Source organism: Fusarium pseudograminearum, chromosome 1 (genome assembly GCF_000303195.2).
Source record: "Fusarium pseudograminearum CS3096 chromosome 1, whole genome shotgun sequence".
In the NCBI taxonomy this organism is placed as follows: domain Eukaryota; kingdom Fungi; phylum Ascomycota; class Sordariomycetes; order Hypocreales; family Nectriaceae; genus Fusarium; species Fusarium pseudograminearum.
In genome coordinates, this window is record NC_031951.1 from 8322434 (window position 1) to 8344723 (window position 22290).

At 48.6% G+C, this 22290-nt stretch overlaps 7 protein-coding genes across 7 annotated transcripts, besides 1 other annotated feature; 2 read left to right on the forward strand and 5 right to left on the reverse strand.

The window, feature by feature from the left end:
* Positions 1-1829: 1829 nt before the first annotated feature.
* FPSE_08683 (uncharacterized protein) lies at positions 1830-4642 on the reverse strand (the record flags this gene model as incomplete). The annotated part of the gene is made up of 6 exons (XM_009261801.1): positions 1830-2081; positions 2134-2215; positions 2291-3533; positions 3582-4078; positions 4127-4391; positions 4498-4642. 6 exons carry the CDS (start codon positions 4640-4642, stop codon positions 1830-1832), a joined length of 2484 nt encoding a protein of 827 aa, XP_009260076.1.
* A 415-nt stretch (positions 4643-5057) lies between these two features.
* On the forward strand, positions 5058-5803 carry FPSE_08684 (uncharacterized protein; the record flags this gene model as incomplete). Its single annotated transcript, XM_009261802.1, has 3 exons — positions 5058-5142; positions 5242-5579; positions 5630-5803. 3 exons carry the CDS (start codon positions 5058-5060, stop codon positions 5801-5803), a joined length of 597 nt encoding a protein of 198 aa, XP_009260077.1.
* Positions 5804-6018: 215 nt separating this feature from the next.
* FPSE_08685 (uncharacterized protein) lies at positions 6019-7552 on the reverse strand (the record flags this gene model as incomplete). Its single annotated transcript, XM_009261803.1, has 2 exons — positions 6019-6946; positions 6999-7552. The coding sequence occupies 2 exons, from the start codon at positions 7550-7552 to the stop codon at positions 6019-6021; spliced, it is 1482 nt and encodes a 493-aa protein (XP_009260078.1).
* Positions 7553-8331: 779 nt separating this feature from the next.
* On the reverse strand, positions 8332-9755 carry FPSE_08686 (uncharacterized protein; the record flags this gene model as incomplete). Its single annotated transcript, XM_009261804.1, has 3 exons — positions 8332-8363; positions 8460-8506; positions 8590-9755. 3 exons carry the CDS (start codon positions 9753-9755, stop codon positions 8332-8334), a joined length of 1245 nt encoding a protein of 414 aa, XP_009260079.1.
* Positions 9756-10483: 728 nt separating this feature from the next.
* FPSE_08687 (uncharacterized protein) lies at positions 10484-11973 on the reverse strand (the record flags this gene model as incomplete). The annotated part of the gene is made up of 4 exons (XM_009261805.1): positions 10484-11056; positions 11108-11555; positions 11611-11738; positions 11788-11973. The coding sequence occupies 4 exons, from the start codon at positions 11971-11973 to the stop codon at positions 10484-10486; spliced, it is 1335 nt and encodes a 444-aa protein (XP_009260080.1).
* Positions 11974-13279: 1306 nt separating this feature from the next.
* On the reverse strand, positions 13280-16515 carry FPSE_08688 (uncharacterized protein; the record flags this gene model as incomplete). Its single annotated transcript, XM_009261806.1, has 2 exons — positions 13280-16399; positions 16453-16515. 2 exons carry the CDS (start codon positions 16513-16515, stop codon positions 13280-13282), a joined length of 3183 nt encoding a protein of 1060 aa, XP_009260081.1.
* A 642-nt stretch (positions 16516-17157) lies between these two features.
* On the forward strand, positions 17158-18700 carry FPSE_08689 (uncharacterized protein; the record flags this gene model as incomplete). Its single annotated transcript, XM_009261807.1, has 3 exons — positions 17158-17466; positions 17527-18564; positions 18617-18700. The coding sequence occupies 3 exons, from the start codon at positions 17158-17160 to the stop codon at positions 18698-18700; spliced, it is 1431 nt and encodes a 476-aa protein (XP_009260082.1).
* A 2426-nt stretch (positions 18701-21126) lies between these two features.
* Positions 21127-21153: a microsatellite.
* Positions 21154-22290: the final 1137 nt, after the last annotated feature.

Below are 22290 nucleotides of genomic sequence, written 5' to 3' on the forward strand. Positions count from 1 at the left end.
GGGAAACCAAAAAAAGGCAGGAAATTGTGAATTGACAGTACAGCCTTGTTGTAATTGTGTTTAAAGAGGAATTAATCCCCGATATCAACACTCCACTCTGTAGCAGAGGTATCCATACTTTTCCTACCCAACATTGACTTGTTTACAACCTACTGTGCATGCATTTAGTCTCATCACTAGTGGGCAATCAAGAATTGACTACGCAACTAACTGGTGCAATAACAAGGGTTTTGACTGGACGACCAAGTGGTTCATGGAGATACCATCAAGATCACGCAGACGCAGTGCACTGCATACAGCCAAGCCAAGTGATCAATTCTGCCGTCAAACGTGATTAATTCGGCTTGGCCGTTCTAGAGATGTTTCTTGATCTGACTCTGACTCCAACTCTAATCATTCTCTTTCTTAACATTGGACAAGCCAACACGTCTTGGCAAATGTGAAAAGCAGGGTCCATTATCGGAAACGGGGTGCGGATCTGATCCCTTCTTGCAGTTGAGGGTGGCATTCAATGTGACAGCATGACTTTCACCTCAACATTAAAGACACCATTCAAGATGCCACCGACTTTTCTAATCACGGCTTTGCATGAAAGACTGCAATTCAGATCTTTCTTCCCCTATTCCTGATCTTCTCCGCCGTCATTTTCATCATCCGCTTTGCCTATCGGAAACGCTTCACTTCAACTCAAACGCCTCTCGCCTACTTCTAGAAAGCAAGTAAAGGAGAATTCTCATCGGCCGTTTTTCTCTCTCTACCAAAGTCCCGCCGGCTGCGGCTTAAACTCAACTTACACCTGGAGCTTTGGTAAATTGCTACTGTTTGAGTTCATTTGTCGTACAATAGATCCTTATCGACTATTCTAAAAGAATCGCCACCACCAGATGCTTCGAGACTTTCTGACCATGTCTTAAAGAGGCAAAGAGGCCTCGAGCTAACAATGGCAGACAAAAATGATGGCAGGAATAATACCTAAACCAAAAGAATAGGGGAAGGGGTCTGCATTACTGTGAAGCTAATGTCAGGATTTTCTCTCAAGTGTCACAATGATAATCTACAGCAATGAAAAAGAAGCAAAAAGTCTCCGATTTGTGATACCTCAACAATTAATTGAGCTGTCTGTAGCACTTCAGACCTGCCAGTTCCCCAGCTCTACTACCGAGGTCACCCCCCACATCGGAACTACAATGTAACCCCCATGATATCATCATCCTACCCTCCATTCTATCTGCATTGCAATTCTATCCCTCAGCTCAGCTGTCATGCCACCACCACCAAAAACATAAAATCATCTGCTTTTTCTTTTTTGTCACCGACAAAACAAGCGTGTTTCGGGACTTCCCGATCATAACGTTATCTAAACTCACGTGAAACCCTGTATTGATGCCCATCGTCCCACTTTCAAACTCCATCCTAGACTGTCATGAGACACCTTAAACAGAGGCATGACTCTTCACGTCACGAGATCACTTCATCTCATCACGCGAAGTGCCATTATGAAACCGCTGCAGGCTTTTTTTACATTCCAGTCAGTCTTTGAACCTAGGGCTGGCTGGGTACTGTATTGAAGGGGGTCAACTCTAACGCCCCAAGAAACGGTTCAGAAGACTTTGGAACCCTCCCTACCTGCAACGTTAACTATGTGGCCACTGGCAGATGCATAGGGCGTCAAACGTATTTCAGATCGAATCATAGTGTTACTTAGTTATGGTGTTAGACAGACGTCATGGCTGCTTCAAGTCTAAATATGTGCTTGTTGTGAAACTGAGGTGAAAACGACGACTTATAGATGCCTCTAAGAAATTACTACCCATCGGGTATGCCTGGCTCTACTTCTTGAAGGCCGTCTGCCCTAACCGCTCAATCTCTCTACCCTCCTGCGACCCCTTTCCTGCATCTTCAAGAAGCCTTGCCCACGACTCGCTATCCTTGAGTCTCACAGCTTCTTGCGCTGCCTTTACACGCATCCCACACTTCTCGTACATAGTGATCGTCTCGCCAGCTTCTATTCCCGTGCATTTGGGTACAAAGACTGATGCCAACCTTGGGTTGCCTGCTTGGAGAGTGAGGTTGAAGAAGGGCTATGGTCTGTCAGTTTCGAGTCTCGCTTCGTGGTTATATCTAGAAACTCACCTCCCAACCAATGGGGCTCTTTCTCGTCTTGGAGATCTCCTCGATCTCGTTCCAGTCTCGCTTGGCTACTAGTGCTCGTAATCTGCAGGAACCGGGTTAGTCGTTGATGAAAATAGCCCACAGTACCATAGAGCTCATGGACAAGAGGTCCACTTACCGAATCCACCACGCCACTTTCTCAGGGACTTTGAACTCGCTTTGGATCTTCTTAGCCCGCCCGTGGTAGCCCAGCCGAATAAGCTTAAACATGGTTTCGTTAACGCTTAGTCCCGTAAACGTGTCTGTTAGATCCCGGTCAAAGGCTTCTTGCATACGAAGCAAAGTGGTGGCCTCCTTCAAGGCGTGAACCTCAAATGAAGACTCCTTCGAATCAGCCAATAGTTTTGCTGCCAGAGTCAACTTGTCAGATGATGTGCGAGCGTCGGGCTGCTTGAGTGACTCTCGAATAAAGATATTAGCACCATCTGTTCGTCGGTCGTCTTGGTAGTAAAGGTCTTTGAGCAGCGTGTTATCACCTTCCTCCATAGCCAAAGCTTCCACCAGGGCTGTTGCCGCAGGTCGTGCGTTGATGACTCTGAAGAATGCAGCAAGAGGAAGCTTTTTCCTTAGTTGCAACAGAACTGAGAGTATGAGGTCTGTGTCGCCACTCTCTACCGCCTTGTCAAGAGCAAGTTCATCCTCCTCCATGCTAAGAAGAAGCGGAACTTGTTTACCACCACGAGGCTCATGGTTAAGAAGCTCCGTGGCAAGTCGCCCTTTTCCTTCCTGATACGCTGCGCGAGCAATCTCCTCGAATGATATTCCAGGCTTGCCAGACAGTCTCTCCACGATTAAACGGCAGATAGTATCATCGTCCTCGCCTCCCACGCGGACCTTGCTCGACGCCCAGTGCACATAGATACGATCTGTGGGTAGCTTGAGATAACCGGCAATCTTCAAGGCGAGAAGGTACTCATGTCGGTTGAGAAGTCGCCGTATAAGAGCCTCTGGAGTCAATCGATGGTACTGCTCAAACGACAGAGGCATTCCAACTTCGTAATACCTGACAGCGTTCAGTACACGCAAAGTCTCGCACATGTCAACAAATTCGTCGCTGTTGTAAATATCAAGCACAGACTTTCCAAACGAGGCAGCCTTGAGCAGACGTTTCTGCCAGTGCGTATCATACTCGCGTCCAGCCGCGTTGACGCAAGTGTCCACAGCCCCTGTAAGGTTAGGTCGTATTAATTGGATATAATCATCAGCTTTGGGAGACTGAACTTCTAGCTGGCCCACGGCGTCAAGCAAGATCGAAGCTGGGGATGAATCTGACGACTGGCCAAAGACTTCGAGAGCGTCTCGTGGCACTCTCTCCAAGAACTCGCAAAAGTCATTCGTAATTAAGCGGGCACCATCGTGCTCTGCAGGGCGTCAGTCCGTGATACCTTGAATAAGAAAAGGTTACATACCGGAAACGACATGCACTCGTGTGCTGTCGTAGATATATGACGAGGAAGAATCGCCGGGTCCAATAATGTGCACTTCATCCTCCCAAGCAATAAGGGCATCGGAACCACACCATTCGACGTATAGAGGGGGCGTCTGAGAATTTGAGTCGTGTTCAAATAATCGCTCCTGGAAATCACTCGAAATAACATGAGCCTTGCCGTTCGCAGCATAAAGGTTCACATAGCGTCCATCTGGAGAGACACTGATATGACTGAAGGGCCCAATGTCGAGAAAGCGATCTTCGCAATCTGTGGCATCAACGACGTAGACCGTCTTGCCGACACCCAGTAACACCTCAACAGACCTCGATAATGTGTGGGTTGGTGAGATAATTGACCATGCATTGATTTCACCCTCTGGTGTCTGCGCGAGAGCCTTGGGTCTAGGCTCGGTGTAGGATGACACTGTTATAAGGGTGTTATTTCCCAGGAGTGCGACCATGCCATGGTCATAGAAGCTGTGCCTTGTTAGTTATAACCATGACAGAGACAGCCGGCAGACATACCGGCACGATTCAACACTATAGTTGTCGGCGCCATGGCCGAGAGAGAACTGTGTGAATTCTCCTTGCAAATCATAACAACGAACATTACCATCGGCAGTAACAACTAGTAAAGTCTCGTCCTCTGACCATCCGAGTCCTTTGATGGTGCCATTGTCCCAGGGAATGCTGCGCAACTTCTTTCCAGCAAGACTGTAAATGTCGATTGCTGGTTTGGCTGACCGCCCCGGTTGGTATGCTAGGAGCTTTGTGTCGTCGCGCCACAGTGCTAAGAGGTTGGTCAGCTCTGTCTGGTGGGAATTTGAACTCATCATGAGAAGTGAGCAGTTCATGATAAGCGAGATATGCCATATCTATATAGCATAGCGACTCACCTAATGCTCCTGCATATGGAGCTCCAGCAACGACATAATTATCCAAGTCGAGATCTTGGTCGAATACAGCTGTATACTGCTGTGTTTTGCGGAACCACCTGTCCCCGACACTTTCCCAATCGGCTCTCGGGTGAAGCGTATCCATCTCGCGATTATTTCATGTTGTTACCAGATCTTTTCTAAGTGGTGCAGGATGGAACAGATGCGCTTGTGGCTGAAGAAAATAATTCAGTTCAGCTGTGTGCACTACAATAAGTACAGTCAGTTTGTATGAGAGCAAGGAGCTTGGATGCGCTGGCTGCATCATACCGTCCGGCACAAGTGGAGGTTGCTAGGCGTCCATGATACGGCTATTCTCCGGCTGGGATTAGCGGTCGGGTAGCTCCTTGTCCCACTAGGTTTAGGTTTCTTTGGGCGATAGCTTAGGTTTGTAGTTGCATCATCTCACATGCGCAAATGAGCGGTGCAAGTCATTCTCTTAGATTTCAATCCTATCCATTCAACTTTCCCATCAACATCAATCTTGTCCATTATTTCATCCACAACCCTTATTCGTCACAATGCCCAACTGGCGCGACCAGTATCTGTCTGGCATCAAAGATGCAGAGCTCAATAATCCCGTCAACATGGAGCTCGTTCAAACATGTTCGTATAAATCAACCCCACCTGAACCCCTCCCTCATTATGCGACATCATCTCGTGAGAGACAACCACAATTTATATAAGTCTAACAGCGATCCCAAGGCTCGCAGATGGCAGATCGCATATCTGCTCTTGAAGCTGAAAAGAACGGATTAGAAACCTTGGTCACAACCAACGGAAAGACAACTGCGAGACCCGCAGAGCCATCAACAAACGACCCAGCTGTCGCGCAGCTGAAACAAGATCTCGCTGAAGCTCTTCGTTCAAAGGGCGTCGCCGAGAAACGACTACGTTCAAGCGAAGAAGAGTTATTGCAGCTACGATCCAAACACAAGACAAACACGAGATCGATAAGAGACCTTACAGCGGACAGGAACAGTCTTACCACCAGACTCAAAGATAGAGAGTATGAGCTGAGGGAAAAACGTAAATTTATTGAGGTGCGTATTGCATCATGTAAGTCGCAGTTCTATACTGACAGCAACACCAGCAAGTCCAAGATGAGATGATTGCGTTGAATCTCCAAATGTCGATGGCTGAGAAGGAAAGAGACAAGGTCAAAAAGGAAAACAAGGAACTCGTTGACCGATGGATGAAGAGGATGGCGCAGGAAGCAGAGGCCATGAACCTTGCCAACGAGCCCATCTTCAAAAAAGGACGATAAACGACTATCCATCGGACGATTACAACAAAAACCCAAAAGTTCAGTCAGTCTAAGGAACAACGCTCGATATCACGAAAAACAAAGTGCTATATGGAGTATCCTGTGAGTCCGAACATATCCTTACACCCATCGCTGATAATGTCCATCTTCCAACCCAATCTTCCTTACACCATCCGTACGTACTCTTCCACTGTGTGCTGATGAAGCTCTATAGTCTACTTTCGCGTCGAAATGAAGTACGATCCTCCTGCATTAGTCCAACTCACATAACCCTCAGGGTATATGCACTCTTCCACCTCCAGGATGGTGCTGCCAACATCGTTGATGTTGTGGTTGTTGCTCTTCTCGGCGACAAAGGATTTGAGGGACACGACTTTGCAGCCTGACTTGAGATCGAGAAACATTCGAACCAAATCGTCGTTGAGCTGCGATGTGAAGGCCTTGTTGTTGACAAGGACTACGTCCGCACGTTTGAGTGCCTCGTGGATAGGCGCGTTCTTACGGAAATCGCCCCGCTCCAGGTGCACCTTGCCAGGTCGGACTCCCCACAGCATGCAACGTGCATCAAACTCCTTCTTCTGTTCCTCGGCCAGATTGCAAGCATTCTCCATCATTTCACAGCCCCAGCTTTCACAGCCAATCTCGAGGGCCGCTTGCAAAACCACGTTTCCGACACCTGAGCCCAAATCGACAAAGACCTGACCAGAGGTCATTCGAGTTTGCTCTACCAAAACTTTGGAGATGAATGGGTGTAGAAGTTCACCATAGACATAGTCTGTTCCGTTCTCGTACTTGGAGAGGAGCTCCACCTTGAGGGCCACTGTCCGGTCATAGATCTGATCAAGTATGAATGCCACGAGATGTTGGGGGAGTTCATGCATCTTGTCGAGGTTCTTGGCAATTACACCGTCGTCGACTAGAGCACGGAGCTTCTCGTTGTACTCGCGCAGAGCGGCCTTGAAGCCCATCAAATCTTGGATGTTTCTGTTGGATGCTTTTTCCAGTCTTCGAATGATACCACCGTTTGGATTCGTGAAAGGCTCGGCTTCCTCTTCGGTGAGGTATGTCTCGGCTACATGGCGAACTACCTTGATGCTCGCCTCAACGGCATCGATTTTGTCTTTTCCCCATACTAGCTCGTATCTGTAATAATGTTAGTTCAAGATTCTGGGTATCAATAGCCAAGGGAACTCACTTCTCGCGGGGTTGTAAGCTGGGGTATTGTAGTCTAATAGCGACCTCGTCCTTTTGAGCGCCCATCACAGGTACGCATTTGTGCTCGAGCGAGGCCACATCCACGGCATGGATGAACTTCCGGCTGTCCATGCGCTCCTCAAAGGCCCTTACGCTCCTCAGCTTCCGGTTAGGGTCAACGAAGCCACTATCCTCTGTGCCCTTTCGCTGTCGCTTTGTGTCAAGAGTCATCCATCCGTCGTCTTCGCCATCGCTGTCTTTGTCGAATTCGATACGGTCGCTGGCTGGTGATTTACGCGACACAGAGGGGGCCTTGCGCTTACGTTCCAGACGCTTCTCGTCACATGAGGAGGGGTACGGCGAGTGACTAGCTTGACGTGCCAGAGGTTTCGGGGAAGGACGGTGAGAAGACGAGGAGCGCGATGCTGAGCCGCTGAGGGGGGGATTCGGCTTGGGCTTGGGCTTCTGGGCAGGTCGGTCGACGACAACCTTTTCGATCCTGATCTTGGGAGGGTCGACCTTGAACTTGTTGTTCTTTCCGCCAAACAGACGCATCGTGTAGTATTAGCAGGATGGCTGGTCCTGGTGAGTCAAAGTTAAGGTGCAGAGTATCGCCGGGTGCAAAGACGGGGTCAGCCTTGGGATTGTGTCAGGGATGGAGGGGTTCGCGGTGGCGTGCGTGTCGTACTCGGGGGCGTCGGCAATGTCGCGCAACGAGTGGGACTAGATAGATTAAGAAGAGGGTAATAATAAGAAAGAAGAGAAAGGAAGGTGAGAAGCGAAGTTGGCAGGTTCCAAAAGAGTAGACGAAGTTGGGTAGCGAGGTTGTTGTTATTTGTTGTTCTCGTGACTGAGTCTTCTTCCTTTAGTATAGCATCGTGGCACAAAAGATTAGTACTACAGAGAATAATGGAGAGGCAGAGTTCAAGTTTCGAGGCGAAGTTGGGTTAGTAGGTGCAGTGCAGGCAGAGCAGAGAGTACAGGTGCATCCACCACGAAATGATGGCTGAATGGCCGCCTTTTTTTCTCAACGAGTGGAGTTACATCAGCTGCCTTGTACTTGGGCTTTGGGGGGCAGGGGGGCAAGGGCCAGGGGTCGCTGCACGCTGCAGGAGGTCCCCAGGCTTGGTAGGTCCCCTGAACTCGGTCCTGGCGGAGGCCGCTAGGTAATCGCCCCCGCTGTTAGATGCCTGCTGCCCTGAATTTGTTTGCCTTGAAAAAAGGGTTTTGACTGGTCTAAAACTTCGAGGTGGGTCACATCGGGCACGTGGAAGCTTTCCCTTTCAGCCGCAGATGCTTACCCTAAGGCGACGACGATAAAAAGCAGGATTTTGTTAGTTGTCTCTCGCATTAGTGGTTTCGATGCCTAGAATGTAGGCAGTAAATGGGAAATGATCATCTGTTTTTCTTCTTCTATAATGCAGGTCTGGTCTAAAGTCTTACTTACATGATACTCACTTACCTTTTGTGTTGGCATAATCCATCCATATGGCTTCATATGTCTTTGTCCTTATCTTTGTCTATACTTTACACCAAGCCCCTCCCTCGTCCAATCTTGTACGGTCTGTGATCCCACCATCTTCTCAACTTACCGAAACCTGATCAGGGGTGACTTGCAATGGTCGACAACAACGTGAATCCCACCGACATCTATATGCACGACTTTGCTGTTCATTGCCATGGGCTTTGCTGGTGCAATATTGACAGGAAATCTGACGCCTGCTATATCGATCGCATGCTTCGTCGTATGAATCTGACTTGAGAAAGCCTTTTGTCTATAACGACAGTCCTCACATTCAGTATAGGAAAACCCGTTATCGGCTCCTAGAATCGTGATGGGCCTTTCGTGTGGACAACAACTTCGCCTAGAATCTACCATTTTCTCGGCCTTGACCTTGAAGACTTCAGAGGCTTGCATGTCAAACCAAGAGTTGTGAGTGCTGTAGTCGGAAGCTTTGAAATCCGGAAACTTGGCGCACATAGAACAGAAAGCAGTACCTGATGTTGCGTCGAAAATCTCGCATTTAGGCCTATGCCCAGTAAGGCGTGCCACTCGATAGTACTCCATGATGTATTCTACCCTGGTTTGTGAGATCTTTCCACTCAGCTCATCTTTGAAGCTTTGGACATCCTTGACAGTCCATGTTTCTTCACAGATAGGCAGAGCCAAGTTTGGAAGGTCAGACTTGGATGTCGTGTCCCTGGGCATAGCGTTCAGTTGAGAAGTCACTGTGGGCTTGCGTTCCCAGTACCATTTTTCTGCAAGAATGAGGAAGTGCTCGACGCAAAGTGTTGAGCCTCGGTCGTGAGGAAATTCTTGAAAGTATTTGAGGGTCTCGTGTCGACCCTCCTTAGACCAATCTCTCGCCATAGGATCTTGTTTGAACAGTTTGGAGGAAAAGGGAGGGCATTGTTCGTCTTCGTATCCGTCTGCCTCGACAGCTGTACCGTCTGATCCAGCAAAGCTTTGAGGACAGGAAGTTTCCTGAGGCGCTGTTTCTTCCTTCTTTATGAGCTTCAATGGGATCGGACTGTCGTTGACATCCCTGCTCCTCTTCCTCTTGAGTGGCGCGGCTGGTAGCTTTGGTGTCTGTAAGGGCGACTTTGATCTGATGGAAGTGGTTGGTGAACTGGGACCTGCTGGAGCAGGACCTGTAGATTTTGGTGTGGAGTGTACAACAGCCATGGAGCGTGTAACAGCCATGGAGCGTGTAACAGCCATGGAGCGTGTAACAGCCATGGAGCGTGTAACAGCCATGGAGCGTGAATTCAATTGTGTCACTTTGGAGCGTGTAGCAACTATGATGTGTGATTTTGAGTGTGTTGATTTTTGAACAGATAATATTCGAAGTTTCTGTTTATATAACTTCAACAGACATGTTATACCTCTTATGTATTGAATGATCAAGCTGAAGCCTTGGAAGTTCTTTATGGCAAGAGCCTTTGATATTCGAGTACATGTTCATCATCCACCGGTTCTGAACAAGAGACAGCGTCTTCCATGTATTCTTTCATGGCCCGAGGAACAAGAAACAAATGCCTATCTTCAGAACTAAGAATCAACAGTAGATCGATCAGAACAACAAAGGCTTATTATCAAGATTCGTCGCTGCCATTCATATACAACAAAGAAACTGCTTGGATAATTTATTTTGAATGCCTCGGAAAAGAGACAAGAATATTGTTTTATTTTGATAAAGAAGATAGTGAATAAATATGTGAGTATGACAAAGTAAAGATTTGTTGGTTTAAACATGACCGGCCATCCAATACACACTCCAAGAACACTCCGAGATAACTCACAAAAGAATAAACCAAAGAGACCCCAATGCCCGACCCATATGCAGATCTATAGCTTTTTATCTATTTATATTAACATGAATTCGTGTATCGTGTAAATCGGTGAAAAGGCGTCATCGTCTTTGTCGTGCCATCCATCATACAAGAATTACAAAGGAAAATTATCGTTGTTCATTACAAAAGGCGTTAGACGAATTTGCTGTATCCATCTTGGTGGACACGTGGAAGAATGGTTTCGGGTCTCTCTGGTCGAGGGGAATTGACCAATGTTTCTGCCCAAGAAACTGTGGAAGCTTCGCTCGTCTCGCTTGTGGTACTCAGTCGTTGGTCTGCACGGATTGCCTCGACACAGACCATGGTACGGACAGGATGGCAAGCAAGAGGCTGAATCATAACGGAAGATCTGGTCTTGGACTTCTCAGGCGTTGTAACGGGTGAATCCCACATGGCGTAAGGGAAGCCCACTGTGATGTCGCTCTTTCTGATAGTGGGTGAAGTAGGACCACTGGTCGAGAAGCGAAATGTCTCTCGTGTTCTCCGTTTCCAAACATCGAGAGATAAAGCCCCAGAGAATCTGGAGTCTGTGATGGTGGTCAAAGGAGAACGGTTGAGGCTAAGCGATGAACCAGCTCGTTCGACAATGGGTACAGCCCATTTCTTAAAGCTTGGAAACAGCATGGGGATGTTTGTGGTCATGATGGCCACGAAGGTTTCGCGAACTGCCCAAGAAGCGGCAAGTTGAGGTCCGTTGAGAGGGTCCTTTGTACTGTTAGGGGATTGCAATAAAGGGTTGGGCTGTGGTAAACTTACAGAGACAAGAAGTACAACTCGAAGGACAGCGGCCATGGTAACAAACAAACCACAGCTAAAGAGCGTAATGAGGCCGGCCTTTTGAGGCCAAGGCATAGCAGCCTTCCAAAGCATAGGCATAGGAATCATGATGAGGTAAAAGTCTGTAATGAGATTGAAAGAAAGGCCTGTCCAGATGAGACTAGGCGAGATGGCGGCGTGGCAGAAGGCGCCTGGGTCTGGGAAGATCTGCCACCACTGGGTAAAAGGACTGCAGCTCAGTAGCAGATTCATCTGTACAACCACGAAAGATGTAATGATCAAGCCAAAGCCAACCATTACACGGGTTCGATATCCTTCGAGGTCCTTTGTTAAGCGATAGTAGAAGGTGCACATAGATGCTTTGAGGATCCACAGAAGAGAGGAATAGGTTGCCCATAGAGCGAGTTGGATCTTGGAACCCAGTACACTGCAATTGTCAGTATTCTTGTACACCAAAATCTACATGGCAGTGAGTGGCCTACCGAATCTGGTACTCGGGGTCATCCGGTTGCAAAGAAGCCCGTCGCTCGTCCGTGATGGAGTTGTTGGCAAGTCCAAAGGCAACGTTCCCAACCGAATAAGCCAAACCTGTTTCTATAGCATAGATACCCTGATATGGTCAGTATAAACCAGGAGCCTGACAAGTCCTGCAGACTTACAGCAGCCAGGATGACTAGATAATCATCTGCCCAGAGGTTCTTGCATCCAACCGTGCTGATACGCACACCACATCTCAAGGCTGTGACCAACATTGCGATGCCAAGCAACGTAAAGGCCTCGATGTTGTAAGTCCTAAGATCTGCCATTTCTCCAGCGCTTCCTGCAAGAGATGTCCGAGGCTCCATACTGAACGACCTGTAACACAAAGTAATGAACGTCTAGGTTAGTTGAAGATCATAACCAGATCCTTGGGTATGGATGGGAACTCTGCGATATATGATTAACAACCCAACCCGCCACTGGGATTGTGCATATAGTTAGTTTCTTTTCATCTTCTTTCCTTTTCCTGATTATTCTTCTAGGATTCAGCTCCAAGAAAGAAAAGAACACTCCTGCGTTGGTAGAATAGGAGCCAAAGCTCCAATTGTTTCTTAGTCCAACCTCTCGCAGGTCTCTCCCTCACATGGACTCCATCCGCCAAAAAAAAAAGTTTTACCCTCGTACATGCTAGTAAAAGCAAAGAAAATCGGCCGCCCATAATGATCTCTCAGATGGCTTCATCCCCAACAGGGAAAGGTTGGACGGGCCGTATTGTTTCATGCCAGGGGAATAATCCCAGCAAAAGCAAACAAGAACCCACCGGGGATGCACGGCTTCTCCTTAGCTGCCGAAATCGTGGAGAAAGTGCCGAGCGTATTGTCTAAGACAAGGGAGACAAGTCAGGGACAAAATGTGATGATTTCTCTTTCCGCACTTGACATGTCATTCTACATAGTAAGTTCTAAATCAGATGGTGGAGAGAGAGACTCAACTCAGCCATACAGAGACGAGGAAGCCCCCTTTGAACAAGTTTCAGCCCATCAATATGAGCAAATAGGAAGCTCTGCATAAATAGCTCATCATAATTCGTAGATTCGGATGCGGATGCGGATGAGGTTATGGGAGATTGGGAGGCTCAGCTCAGCCACCAGATGGGTTCAAGATGCGAGGGACCAGATCCGACCCGGTGGTAAGACACCGCAAAACGTGTACAACGTGTGAAAACGTGTCTTGAACAATAAGATGAGAGTGGGGGACTATTATATTGTTGGTTAAGGCATCAGTTGAGCCAGACTTCAATGACAGCGTGGATTGAGCCTTGCAGATGGAAAACCTGGAAGTTACAAAAACACTCCAAGGTTTTGAAGACACTTGATGGTCATCGCTGATCTCGACAATGGCAATTCGGTGAGAGCATCTCGATGACTGAGTTAATCAAGTTTAGTGGATGATAACAAATCGTAGGATTCTCCTAGAATGACGAATCTTGAATCACACATTGTGGTACCCTGGAGCGATACTACGTGTTCATGCCCAGAAGAGGGTCACCGAGATTCGTCGTTCATAGCCACTGTAGGGCAGCTGCAGCTGATGAAACCTCCCCACTGGCGGTCTGGTACCTGACTTGAAGCATGACTGCATAATCTTGTTCCTTCTTGTTTAACTGGCTGTCTACCTCTTCAGCGTCTTTTGCTTCTCTGCATCCGTAGCCACATTTCTTCCCTCGACAAGCAACCCCTTCTTCCTCCTTACACCATCCATGTAACGCTTCGCCACGTTCTCCTTGTCACCAAATTCGCCAAGGTCCTCCAGATCGTCTTCCGTGAAGGGGACCCAGAATGGATCTTCGTTTAGGATCTCGAATCCCGCAAAAATAAGCTGCGGCTGGGCTGCGCCACTGGTACGCTTGCGCATCTCGTCCGCAAACCCAAAACTTTCTGCCACAGGGACCAGGGCTTGGATTGTAAAGAATGGCGTGCCCTCTTTCATCAGCTCGGCGTTGACGCGGCCGCGACGGCGAGTCAGAACGTCATATACACGACCGAGGACCTCGGTGGATGCTTGGATCTCGACACTGTAAATAGCAAGCATAAGACGGGGAGACCAATCCAGGAATCCCGCGCGAAGGGAGGATTGGAAAGTTCTGATGAGTTCACCCGTCAGACGTCCGAGCTTATCACGAGCTGAGGAATCGTCTTCGGCGAGGTTGAGAGTAACATCCTCGACAAAAACAGCAACGCCTTGAATAGGCTCATTGCAAAGAGGACCTTGAGCCGAAGCAAGCTGGAAGGCGTAGGAGATCTTGTCAGTCAGGTGACTGGGGTGAAGAGATTCATCCGCGCGAGGAGCAGTCTCGACAGCCTTCTCGGGAGCAAAAGCCCTTGCAAAGATACCATCCGCAGTAGAATCGATAAGCAGATTGGGGCCGGTTCGTCGGGGTCCGAAAGCCACAATTTTGTCAATGCAGTCCTTCCATACCTCCTTGCCCTTGCCTTCCTCTAGCTTCTCCTTAAGTTGCTTTTTGAAGTCCTCCACAGACAGGGTATTGCCTGCTGCAACATCAGCTTCGGCAACAATTTCTTCGCCTTCCTCCCCTGTTCCCGCCTTGCGGTCGTAGACTTTCTTGACTGCATCACCATTCTTCACCAAGAAATCAGTGACCTTATCAGGGATTGGTAGTACACGAATGGTGAAGGTGACTTGCTTGGAGCTGGTTGTGGCAACAACTGCGCCACGTCCTAGCTCCTTGTTCACTGGAGGTCGCATCTCTTCAGCTCGGATAATTGTCTCCCGGTAGGGAACGATTGGAGCACCTGGCTGAATGTCACAGAGAGCGAATCGCTCCTTCAGATCAGTCAAGCACCGTTCAAGATGCAGTTCACCAGCAGTCAACAACACATGCTCGCCGCTGGACAGGAGCTCATACTCGGCACAAGGGTCACTCTGCACGAGGAGCTTCAGACCTTGAATCATCTTGTCAAGATCGGCAGGGTTCACGGGCTCCAGCGCAACACGAACGATAGGCTTGCCCAGCATGGTAACACCTGCAAGGTTGACAGCGCCTTCACGACGACTGCATAATGTTCCAGACTTCAGGATCTTGCCCTCCAGACCACCGATGCCAAAGACGCAGCCAGCAGGAACTGATTCCAGTGCCTCGAGGTTTCGTCCCATAAGCATGTAAAGCGCAGTGACAGTAACTTCTTGAGGCGCGGGTTCGGCATCTGGCTCAGCGGGTGACCACTTGGGAGGGATGACGTAGATCTTATCGCCAACGGACAGAGTTCCTGAGTAAATACGAGCAAATCCGATGAGGTGCTCAGGGTCGACCTTCTTCTCTTCCAGCTCTGGCGCATAGTCATCGAGGTTAATGGCATCCATCGAAGTCACCATGCTCTCAACACCGTTTTCACCAGCAGCGGCCTGAGCTCTAGCTGCCTCGGCTCTTTTCTTGCGTGCAAGCTCTCGAGCCTCTTCGCCGCTCATCTGAGCCCCAGCACGTCGCTTGTTCTCAGGAAGTTCGCTCTCGGGAATGGACACCATTTTACTGACGTAGGCAACGACGGGGTCAGACTTTTCGTGCTTGAATGAAATCATAGAGTCTTTGATAGTCTGGTCGATGTGATCAGCTCCGGGCGATTCTTCCAGCATTTCAGGAAGTCGCGCAGCCTGAGCAGCTGGAGGAGATGGAAGTGACTCAATGACGGAAACCAGAAGTGCTGTTGACAGAGGAAGCCAGCCTGCGAAGACAGTGTTCATAAGAAGCTTCTGATCGCGAGACTTGAGCATATGAGGAGTGATCTTGATGCCGAGAGACTTGGTGACCTTTTCCAGCAACTCTCTGTCTCCTTGGCCATTGTCGCCTCCTACTGTTGCTTGGTAAACAGTCCATACTGGTTCAAGGACCAATTGTACGAACATAGGCTTCAGGTTCCTCCCTTTCAGATGCTTGGGGCCCAAGATCTTTTTCGTCTTGGGGTCCAAGTAGAAGTTGCCCCACAGAACCTTTTCCATGATTCCACGCTTGATGCCTAGCTTCTTCTCGTACATGGCGGCGAATTGTCTGCAGGTAAAGGCCCAGCCGTCGATGGCGCTGCTGAAAATGACGTTGTTCTTCTCGGGAGCAAAGTAAATATCCTCATCGTCTCTCTCCTCGAAGTGAATTTCTCCTGAATCGCTGACCTGGTCGGCAATTGCCGATTCCTTGGCTGCTGTCGCTGCGTTGACTCGCTCCTCCATTCTCTCTCTCCAGTTAAGATCCTCTTCCATACGTTCGCCCTGGAAAAAGCTTCCTAGCACAGCGTTTACTTGTTCCAGGAGCTTGTTCAAATGGATGTATGCCTCTCCGGGGGTCATCTTGAGTTCTGTAACGAGTCGATCGATCTTGTTAATAACGAGAAGAGGTTTTAGCTTTTCGGTCCATGTCTGGCGAAGCACAGTGACTGTTTGACTGCAAACTCCTTCGACGGCATCAACAAGCACAACGGCGCCATCACAAAGTCTTGAGGCTGTTGAGACTTCTGAGCTGAAATCGATATGGCCTGGTGAATCAATCAGGTTGACGAGGTATTCCTTATCCTCAGGCTCAGCATCGGCAGATGCTTTTCGACGCATGGCAAAGTAAAGTGAGATTGCGGATGATTCCATTGTGATTCCTCGAGTCTGCTCATCAGGTCTGGAGTCAAGGTATCGGATCTTTCCCGCCAGCTTTGGTGAGATGATGCCATTTGTGGCGAGCAGAGCATCAGTAAGTGAAGTTTTGCCATGGTCAACGTGGGCCAAGATGCAAATCTACAAACTGTTAGCTAAACTGAATGGCCTTTGGTATATCAAGATGAACTCACATTTCGAATATCACTGGATTGTCTTTGCAGACTTGCCAGCTTGTCTGGAGTGACGACAGGCATTATGACGACAGTGATTTGGGTAAGTAACGGTAGGGTAGGCCACGATGGTGGGGTTCAAGGTAAGAATGTAAAAACGGCCCAAGTAAAAAAAAAAAAAGTTCTAAATATGGATATCTTTATGGAGAGAAAATGTCTTTCGTGCCAACCAGAGCAAGATAAGTAGAGACTTTGCCGCCCTTTAAATATAGGTGATCGGTAGATGTGAACAATACAGTTTTCCAACTGTTACTCTTATAACGTGACTAATCTAATCAGAAACTGTACGCCCATGGTCAGCAAATTCAGTTTTCCATCATGCATAATTCTTTGTCGATATGTCTGCAAATCGACTAAGAATGACTCATACATACTGAAAAAATGCTGATGAACATCAAAGCTCGACTCTTCCTTATCAGGCAATAACAGTTGGACTTTGAAAGGCGAATCCTTGAAAGTCGATGCCGCCGCATCCCATCCTACCATCCTTTCCCCCCACTCAAAAATCGCATGACTAAGCGCCCAACCCCGCGCCAAACAGAAGCCCTACCTTAGTTCACCAAAAAAATCGCATCGTTGATAAAATTTGACCCCCCCTTCACCGTGACGACTGGACGAGACGAGCGAGACGACGCGCGACTCGACTCGGACAATATAAACGACACGATGACTACTTACCAAAACGGCGTGGCTCCGGCCCGCGCCATGGATGACGACAGCGACGTCGAGGAGGAGGCTCTTGTGGCCGAGTACAAGGAGCAAGTTCAGTACGAGGATGGTGATGATCTCAGCCGCACCACTTCCCTGAACCTCGCCCAGCAGACCGACGACATCCAGAGCCGACTTGTCCAGGCTGCTCAGCCTCTCGACTTCCAGGCGCCTCTCGAGGCCAAGTTCCAGAGCTACGATGCCTACTGCAGCTTGTTCCACTTCATCCTGAACTCTGAGGGTCCCGTCGATCTCGAGCCCCCTTCTGTTGGTCTTCCTGAAGCTATATATATCGGGTTGGGATTGGGCTAATAAATACCTTTGTAGTACTACTGGGCTTGGGATGTTATCGATGAGTTCATTTACCAGTTCAACTCTTTCTCCTCGTACCGAATGCGAATTGCCCGCCAAACGACCAACGAGGAGGAGCGTCAGGCTCTCCGTGAGAACCCCAACACATGGGGCTGCTACAGTGTCCTCAACGTCCTGTACTCTCTCATCCAGCGATCTCAGATCACCGAGCAGCTCGGTGCCATGAAGCGTGGAGAGGACCCTGCAGCCGTTGCCGGCGAGTACGGCAACAAGAACCTTTACAAGATGTTGGGTTACTTCTCCATCATTGGTCTTCTCCGAGTCCACTGTCTTCTTGGTGACTTCAGCCTGGCACTCAAGACACTTGACGACATTGAGCTCAATAAGAAGGCCATGTTCGCCCGTGTCATGGCTGCCCACTTCACCACATACTACTATGTTGGTTTCTCTTACATGATGCAGCACCGCTACGCCGATGCCATCCGCATGTTCAGCCACATCCTCATCTACGTCTCAAGGACAAAGAACTTCCAGAAGAGCGCCCAGTACGACTCTATCACTAAGAAGAACGAGCAGATGTACGCTCTCATCGCCATCTGTGTCGCTTTCCAGCCTACTCGTCTGGACGACACCATCCACAGCGCCCTCCGCGAGAAGTACGGTGACCAGCTTCTCAAGCTCCAGCGTGGTGGACCTGAGTCCCTCCCCATCTTCGAGGAGCTCTTCCGCGCTGCGTGCCCCAAGTTCATCTCCCCCGTTCCCCCAGACTTTGAGAACCCTGAGGCCAACATCGACCCCGTCGAGCACCACCTCGCTGTCTTCATGGACGAGGTCAAGACCAACATGTGGAGCCCCACCATCAAGTCTTACCTCCGCCTCTACACCACCATGGATCTTAACAAGCTTGCTGGTTTCCTCGAGGTGAAGCCTGAGGAGCTTAGATCATGGCTCCTGGTTACCAAGCAGCGAACCAAGCAACTGCGCTGGCAGGACCAGGGTCTGCTTGACGGTGAGCTTGTCAACGTCAGCGACCTTGACTATGCTCTCCAAGGCGTAAGTCCACATCCTAGAACAACGTTTGAACACTTGGCTAACTTTCTTGCAGGACCTTATTCACATCTCAGAGGCCAAGGTGGGACGAAAGCTTGTGGACTGGTATCTCCGAAACCTGTCCCGCACCTACAACTGAGGTGCTTTAGAGAGAATTGGCTAGTCACGTTTTCTCACAAAAAAATCGTGCGGTATTCGAATCGAGCCTCGACAGCGCATAAAGCGCTGAGGCGGAGTACTCCACAACGGCCCAGGGCCAGGGCAATCATTACCTGGGGTTATGCAGGCCGACTTGATTGGATGCATGGCATGGCAAAGGCGTCTCGGAGTTGGTGATGCTCGTGCAAGAGCCTGAGAATTTCTCAGGTTTGGCTGTATGCGCGGCAGAGATATGGGACTTCCTCCTAGAGGTACGAGGGCCTTTGAAAAGGCTATGAAGAATAAAAGGAATCAAAAGTCATTTAATCAATATCATGAGCCTAACGAAGTAAGATTACATCGTCAATACAACTTGTGCCAGCCATAAATCCTGATAAGTTTTGAAGGTTAGATGTAGAGGGCGTCTAGAAGTCACTGAAGAGTGTGCTGTACAATACTCGGCAGATTAAACGCACGCCCACAACTTTGATATCCTTGACCTGGAGATTCGCAGAACGTATTGCGTGCTAAACCAATAAGATGCCACTGCCGCCCCGTAGCGATGGATGGGAGTAAAGATTCCTCTTTCAATATCGTCGCCATGACGCTCAGACTTTGCAACCTCTCGACCCTGAGCAAGACCAACAAAGAACACCAAAGACGTAGTCTAATTTTGAGCCTCGAAGCGCGAACAACAGCCTCAGACCGGTCAATAAAGCTCAACACGTGGACGCGACTAATGGCTTCGGCTACTCGGTACCTCCCCGACCAATAGTCCCTCGGATTATAGAGTCAACCCGACACCGTTGAGACGACAACCGCCAAGATTTTGAGGATTGTCGAAACCTATCCGTAGCGGTTTACGAAATGCCACTGTCGAGTTGGCACGTGGTGACAGTTCTCGTAGAATCCTTGACTGGTGGGAAGCTAGAACACCTTGGCGTATTTCGTAGACCATGTCTTGGCCTTTGGACACTTCCTGTGAGAATATGTCAAGGAACAGCTTATTAGCGAAGTCTCCAACCTTGGTCCTCGTTGTCTTGAACAACTCCCTGAATATTTGACTTGCTCTTCCAAGCATGCTGACCAGGATAGACAGCTGTCGGTCATGCATAGACAAGCCTCACATTGTCTGTCGATTGACCTTGACGAAGCCCAATTGTGCCTCGCAATGATGGCAAACATGTGTTGGCGAGTTATCCTTCTTAGTGAAAAAAAGTGATGCTCCTAACCGTAGTATAACAGAAATTCAACAGTAAGATGGCAAACATATTTAGTTATCGATGCTCTAAGTATATCGAGTGGTAGGTCAATGTGATAGATGTTGCCTGCAACTCTATGTTTAAGACCTTCAAGTTGCCCTACAATTGGTTGAGATGCAATGCACTGTTTATACTCATGAGCGATTCCTTGCACGGGATAGGATATGAAAGTCTCAGCCCAATACTTTCAGTCCAATAGCAAAAGCAACGAAAGTTCTATCCGTGATTCCAAGCTACTTGACCGCCACGCACCAAAGGTTCCTTTCCAGGTCAGACCATTATTCATTCGTACTGCTTACCGTACTTTGACGATGGTGTAAGTGGCCAAAGACCCCAAGACGTACTTTCTGGGGTAATGCCAAGAAACAAGGCAGAGCATGTAGGGCTGGTATCTTGTCTGACAGCTGAAAGACCAAAGGAGCCTCATGTGGTCTTGATACGAAAACTGACTGGCTGAGATGGCGTGCAAAAGATTGCACGACATAGGCTGGTGGCTAAATAATTAATCTGGTACGACAACGATGCGGTGAAGAGTTTCACAAAAGTAATGATAGGGCGAGATGAGCCAAGTGTACTCTGTTAGTAGTTACTTGGTATTTTTTCTTCTTCGCTTCTTTACCCTGCATGAGTTGGACTGTGAGTGTGTGTATGTCCAGATATGGATTCCGCTACATTGATTAGCCAAGAAAACGATTCTAGTGTCGAAACTGATTCGGTTGTTCGTAAACGAGGTCCATGGATGGATCTAGAGGCTCTGTTCTGAGTCGGCTCCACCCATCGGATAGCGGACATCACCCACTGAAAGCCCGAGCGTAGTGGGCTTTGCGTAGGGTAGATAAGCCTGGGTCCCCACTCGGGTCCGGGGCGGACGGGAGGGATGGATGGATGATGGATGGCTTTGAAGCGTGCCCAAAGAGCTGGTTCCCGACGCCGCTAGGATACATATCTCACAAAGGTGAGTAGGAGGAACTAATTGTAAAAAGTATAAAGGCATGCATGTTGTAAGTGGTTCTTGGCGGTCTGTCAGCTAAGAGTCACACTCGGGACTTTAATGCCGGGCCAAGACATTAATATCTGTTCGTGTAGCCGTGGCACTTGGCTCTTGGCTCTGTGCATACCTACTATACGCAGAGACGAGTGAGGTTCAACGTTGGATGAGTCAACATGAGTGAGTGAGTGAGTGAATGAATGAAAATCTTTGTGCGTTTTTGGCTGCCCAAAACCAAACAAGGTGGCATTAGTGAGGGGAAAGCGGCCGAACTAAACGCCCCCTTATTAAGTGGATCTAAAAACCCGGTAAGCAAGGTAGCCCTACTCGTTGCAGTATAGAATCAAGAGAAAGAGTTTCCATGTGATCAAAATCCCAGTCAGCGACAGTGTAGTGTGAGTGGGTTGTGGGTTGTGGTGATACCTTGAAGCTATAGAGTACTAACCAACTGCTCGCGTGTCGTTCATTTCCTCTTCGTCTCTGGATAAGTGAGTGAGGCCTCTCGCTTCCCCTCATTTCACTTGCGTTGGTTATCTCGAGATTTGACTTTGACTCGTAGCATGTCGTTCATCCTGGTCAGCCAATGATTCAGCACGGACAAGGCATGTTTCTTGCAGCTTGGTAAATCGAGTTACGTCTTGGCCTGCAGTTTGTCACACGCAGAAACCAATCCCTGAAGAGCGGTACTGCAACGGCTTACCTATGACTTGACATAGGTAGGTGAGATACGTCAGCTGTGCGTTTTGCACATTGATTGTCTATCTATCTACCCACCTAATCTTGAACTTTGATCCCACCTCGTGTGTCTGCTTTGTGGTGAAGTGAATAGGTTGCAAGAATCGGACTTCAACCATTGATGGTTTATTCGTTCGTTTCACACGCACACTCTGTAACATGTCATAATAATCAAATCTCGGCTGCTAGTACTGTATGTGTTGCGTGTTGCTGCCCAGTTTAATTTCACCCTCCCTTTCGGGCCTACACGTCTCTTTTGACGTGGACCAAGGGCCGATCCGTTCGGCACCGTCTAAATCCTCTCGGTTTCCTCAAATGCTACCCTCCTTTATGCGATGGATCAGGATCAAAGCTGCTAGTAACTACTCCGTATCATAACATATGTTGTCCTTTTCGTTCTCGGCCTTGGGAAGAAGTAGTGAAAACTTAAATCATTCTCCTCTCCAGAGTAGCCCAGTTTTTGTTTTTGTTCCTACATCTTGAACGATTGAAAGGCAAACAAGACGTTGACAGTTTCATCCGACCTTTGGCTGATCTGGTATCAACCTTAACCTTAAAATCTTATTTATTTCTGGCTGCCACTCACACTCAGATCTCGACTGTGGC